The sequence below is a fragment of the Eptatretus burgeri genome, chromosome 13 (genome assembly GCF_056783735.1).
Source record: "Eptatretus burgeri isolate ZD-2024b chromosome 13, Ebu_testis_v1, whole genome shotgun sequence".
Lineage (NCBI taxonomy): Eukaryota > Metazoa > Chordata > Myxini > Myxiniformes > Myxinidae > Eptatretus > Eptatretus burgeri.
The window spans coordinates 49,874,050-49,880,173 of NC_140973.1; the positions used below are offsets into that span (position 1 = coordinate 49,874,050).

The 6,124-nt window shown below is 38.9% G+C and overlaps 1 protein-coding gene across 1 annotated transcript in view; it reads right to left on the reverse strand.

Moving 5' to 3' along the window:
• LOC147014439 (transcription factor EC-like) overlaps positions 1-6,124 on the reverse strand; it is a 160,184-nt gene that overhangs the window by 26,470 nt on the left and 127,590 nt on the right. Inside the window, 1 exon segment of the mRNA XM_085852386.1 lies at positions 952-1,081. Coding sequence (XP_085708512.1) covers positions 952-1,081 — 130 coding nt within the window.

Sequence of the window (6,124 nt, forward strand, 5' to 3'; positions counted from 1 at the left end):
TAGGCTGTGTAGATGCAGTATATATCTGAACTGATGTACTATACTCTGTTTTCAAACATTGATGCTGCTGAAGCAGTTTCTTTGCAAGAGTCATGCTGAGTAGTTGGTCATCCCTCTCCCAGTATTTGTTAGGGCAGGAATTTGGAATTTGGCCATAGCGCTGGTGATGGCTCGCCTATTCTTTGGGACTCTCCTCTTTGGATTTGCAACACAACAAGGATGAATGGTGAACATATAGACAAAGGCATCCTCAAAATAAAGTCAAGGGTTGACCATACTCTAATAGATAAACCAGCAGGCTTTGACCAAGTCACTCCAATGCAATAGTTAATGTACAAATAGTCAGTCACAGGTATACATACTGTATGTGCATAAAAGCCACAAAGATATCCAGCATCTACTTATAATTACAGTTAATTTCCAAAATACATTCAGTATAATCCTAGGCCAATATTAAAATATAGTCCGGACACTTCCAAGGCAACTTATTTATTTAAAATGTATTGAAAATAAGTTTATTTAATTATTTTAAATAATAATGAAAATGCACAGCAAAGCTGACAACCCACAGCGTATGGAGAGATAAACGAAAAGCACAGCCTGGCAGAGCATCTGCGATGTCCCTGAGCAAACCACGGGGAGTGAGGGATCACGCCACAGTAAAACCAACAAGAAACCGATCTGCCTTTGCCTGTCCCCCTATTCACCTTGCTACAACACGAGCTAAACTCATCCGATGTTCCCTCCGGGTCTCTCGCAACTCACGTGTCTTGCTATAAGAGTGACCACTGAAAACCCTATAACTTGTCATATCTACACTCAGTTAAACTAACTTATCCTCACTCAATTGACCCTTTCCTGGAGTTGAGTGTCAGCATATCAGCAAACGATTCCATCTAAATGGTGTGGACATTCTAGATTTTATAATTGCAATGGCGGTGACATCCTCACCTGAGCCTGTGAGATCTCTCTTCATACCAAGAACACTCCCAGGACATGAGTTTGAGGGAAGAACCATGCTGGTGGGACCGACATGAGAACCGCCAAAGCCATCCAAGAATGAACCTGAAAGCTGCAGCTGCTGCACAAAGACAAGTTCATTCAAAGGGAATGGAAATGTCAGAATTAAGTGAAACATTCATAGCAATATCAACACCAAATTGTCCGACTTACAATAAGGTTTACAATAAATGTCAGGTAAACTTGTGAAGTTTACAAAAGTCCAGCCAAGTCCTAAAACAGGTATATTTGGGAGGTGTCAGTCAGCTCAATGTCAGACTACTGTTACAGTCACCTCTTGTTCAAAGTAATATTGATAAACTTAAGAATTTAATTGACTACTCACAATAAACCAAGTCTGATTAAAAGAATAACAATGTCAACACAAATTATTTATTTATTTTAAGTGAAATAGGGTTTGGATATTCCAAATACATATTAACATAACCAAGCACACACATGTGCCGATACAACCACAAATCACTTGCCTGACATCTTAATCTAGAAGCACAAATCAACACCAGACTGGAATGTGAACACCTGTTGTATTAATTTAATTAAGTACACACTGCACTAACTGGGAATTTATCCATTTTAAGTCTACTTTCACTGTTGTTCAATCAGTATCCAGGCTGTTCACAATTGTTCAATCAATATCCGGAATGTTCACAATTTTCAATCTATATCCAGGCTGTTCACATTTTTTAAATCAACATCCAGGCTGTTTTCAATTGTTCAATCAATATCCAGGCTGGTCGCAATTATTAAATTAGTATTTCCGCTGTTCACAATTGTTCAAACAAAATCGAGGCTGTTCCTAATTGTTCACTCAATATCTCACCTGTTCACAATTGTTTCATCAATATCCAGGCTGCTTACAATTTCTAAATCAATGTGCAGGCTGCTCACAATTGTTCAATCAATATCCAGGCTGTTCAAACAAAATCGAGGCTGTTCCTAATTGTTCACTCAATATCTCACCTGTTCACAATTGTTTCATCAATATCCAGGCTGCTTACAATTTCTAAATCAATGTGCAGGCTGCTCACAATTGTTCAATCAATATCCAGGCTGTTTACAATTGTTAAATCAATGTCCAGGCTGCTCACAATTGTTCAATCAATACCCAGGCTCTTTACAATTGTTAAATCAATGTCCAGGCTGCTCACAATTGTTCAATAAATATCCAGGCTCTTTACAATTGTTAAATCAATTTCCAGGCTGCTCACAATTGTTCAATCAATACCCAGGCTCTTTACAATTGTTAAATCAATGTCCAGGCTGCTCACAATTGTTCAATCAATACCCAGGCTCTTTACAATTGTTAAATCAATTTCCAGGCTCTTTACAATTGTTAAATCAATGTCCAGGCTGCTCACAATTGTTCAATAAATATCCAGGCTCTTTACAATTGTTAAATCAATTTCCAGGCTGCTCACAATTGTTCAATCAATACCCAGGCTCTTTACAATTGTTAAATCAATGTCCAGGCTGCTCACAATTGTTCAATCAATACCCAGGCTGTTCACAATTGCTCAATCAATATTTCAGCTGTTCACAATTATTCAATCAAAATCGAGGCTGGTCCTAATTGTTCAATCAATATCTCGGCTGGTCACAATTGTTCAATCAGTATCCAGACTGTTTACAATTGCTAAATCAATATTCAGGCTGTTCTCAATTATTCAATCAACATCCATGCTGTTCAGCGTTGTTCATTCGATATCCAGTGTTCTCAGCAGCATATTAGGGAATATGGAATATTCAGGTTGAAAGCTCGACCATTTGAAAATCAATTTCTCAGACTATTGTAACGTTTGTTAGTAAAAAAAAAAAAAAGATTTTTAAGACTCGTCCTCACATTCCCTGGGTTATCAGCTATTAGACACATGAACGAATTTGAACTTTTTTTCAAATCGGAATTAAATCCTACATTTATATATAACCAGCGAATACCACCTGGTGCTTCGCTGACAGGAATACCAAGAGGGGGGGGGAAGAGAAAGAGGGGTGGAAAGAGAGAGGGGAGGGAGGGAGAGAAAGAGGGGTGGAAAGAGAGAGGGGAGGGAGGGAGAGAGAGGGGTGGGAAGAGAGAGGAGGGGGTGGAGGAAAGAGAGAGAGGCAGACAGAGAGGCAGACAGACAGACAGATAGGTGAGAGAGAGCAAATAAGACAGCTGTCACTTGAATTATGATCAAAGCAAATAAGACCATAGCATACCTCTCCGTGATATTTAACCTCCCCCGGGAATCTTTAACTGGCTGAGGATTAAACGTGACCATCACCTCCACTTCTAACCACAGAGCACTATTTCCTGTGTGTTTTGTACTTTACAGCGATGGCCCCGCTTCACACAGAAGCAACAATGGTTTCATGGGCTTGAACCATGTCCTCCTGAACCAGATTGGATGGACAACCAACTGAAGTATAACACAATGATTGTGAGATCGCAGGTACGGGAGGGCAGAATGCAGTCATTGCTGCAGTGTGTGTTTCTCATCTTGCTTCTTGATGTTGGGGAGTTTCTGCTGCAATGGATTTTTGTTATTCATTTTCTGCTCTTGTCTTCTTTCTTTATTTTCCTGTCCTTCTGCCTTTCTTCTTCTATCTGCCTCTCCTTCTTCTTTTCTTCTTTATCATTGTTCTATTTCTATCTTCCCTCTTGTCTTACACCTTCTTCTGTGTTCCTCTTTCTGCCTTTCTTCTCTTTCCTCTTTCTGCCTTCTTCTTCAGCACTGAGGATTTCACATGACACTTTTTTCTATCACATTTTATCACAGTACTTGACTTGTTTTTTTTTTTTTAATCCTTGTAGAGTTTAAGGATAGACAATGTGGCATGTTTTTCCATATGGTGCTAAGACTGCCTTCAAACCCCAACTCTCTGTCCTCCACTCCCATCCTCTTGTTTCTAAAAGCAAAAGGGCATTCTTCCATGGATCGTTACATATTTAGTATCATGTCACCACAATCACCGAGTTTGAAGTTGTATTATTTGAAACCTTCTTATCATTACTCATCAAAAAACAAATATATTTGTAGTGTGGTGTATTTTGTGTCACTGACAGTGAATAAAGCATTTTAAACCACATTTGGGAAAAATAAATAATGAAAATAAAACCTGCATTTGATTTCAACCAACGTTCCATCGCCTCTAACTTGCCACATGTCATGTTGATCTCTGCCTCCTGAGAGACAAATACATCGATATGGTCGATGTTTATCTTCGTCACCATGTAATTAATCTGGGGTGTGTTCAGTTATGAAGTTTCTTGTAGAGAGCTCACCAAGTGGCTTAAGCACTCTCAAGTAAGCACTCCATTCAAAACCATTGATAAGGGACAGCTGACTTGGCAAGCGTGAGCTAGCTGCTTGGTTAATGAACACACCCCTGAACATCTCGACAGCATGTAGCACGTACAAAATTCCAACAAAAGGACAGTTTTTTTTTATTATAGACTTCAAATATTAATTATGAAGATTTTAGTTGTAATGAAAACATACCTTGTTCAGTTTTCAATGTGTTGATTTCGTTTTTTAAATGTACATAAACTCAGAGGTGGTGTTGAGTGTACAAAAGTGTGCATGTACATTTCATAAAACTTAGAAATGCATGTGTACATAATCTATAAATATAAAAGGAGCTCGGTCTCGGCGTGCCTGCATGCGTCCGTCCAACAATACACAACCAGCAGTGCAGCATGCACAAATGCGCAGACCAGAGGACGCATATATACGCATACACACATACACACAAATACGTGCACACAGCATACAACATGCTGCACATACATGCTTACAGCGGCATGCTATGCGGTTAATTTACATCAAAACAAATTATCTTCCTCCTTAATCTTCTTCGGCACATATAATAAGGGTGTCTCATTTAATCCCGTTTTTCATATCCAGGCCGGTATCTACTATCTCTACACTACCTAATTAATTTTTTATAAAAACAACAACTGTTTTTTTCTTCGCAATTATGCACACATTGGTATTCCCGTCAGCAAAGCGACGGGTCTTACATTCTAGTAAGGCCTTAGTTATTTTATAACTTGATTAACACAGTACTTCAGCTGAAATGTCGGGTCGGTAGGTCGAAATATAAATATAAATATAATTTCAATTTTTAGAAATTAAATATTTTAATGATTTTTTTTCAGATGTTCCATGGAAAAGACAAGGGTAGGTGGGGGGAGGGGGGGAATAAATATAAATCCCGGATCAGGAGGATCTAAGAAAACATTGAAGATGGAAGACCATTCAAATGCAGGATGCCCATGTTCACTGTATCATCTGATGTGAAAAACAATAAAGAAGGATTAAAACTTGTTTTTACAATATAGTCTGGCATGTTTTTCTTATACAAACCTGTTGGATCATCAAACAAATGGAAACAATGCTGAGAACAGTGCATGTGTGTGTGCACACCAGTGCATAGTGCTAGATATGATTAAAAAAAGGTGTCTACTAGGAGTCAACACGCTCAAAACGGTCAATTAGAGCCATAACCAGCTTTTACTTTTCAGCGGGCATCTGATTGTACCGTCTCCCCATCCCCATGAGCACATCAAAGGCTGATTTCTGGTCCGTTGAAGGCTGAATATCAGCATCTCGCAGGAAACTGACGTACTTGGCACCAAAATCTTTCAATACGAACAGCAGTGTACAACTTTCGATGGAAACAAAATCAGCACGATCGAGAGTAGCCTGCGAATCATCCCTGCTGCTGCACTGAATTGATGTAATAGTTCGGCCAGAATATTCGTCATCAAGATGTTGCGTGATTCAATCACCAATACGGTCACTCAAATTTATAGCGCTAACATACTTCTAAACAATCACTTTTGCCCCAGAAACCACAGTCAATCTGAACCACGCTGGCCACTGCTCAGACGCCATGACCGAAGATTACTGCACAGCTTGGTTAAAGGGGACTCGGCATTTTGGTGCGGGCGCACGAAATTATATTTTGAAAATAAATGCCGATGTTTAAATTTCGGGTTTTGAAACTTTTGCACCTTCGGCGGAAAAATTATAAATATAAAAGGCTAAAAATGTGTTTTATATTTATATTTCATTTCGGCAAATATACCGTCGGCGGATCCGTAAACCAAGTTATAAAA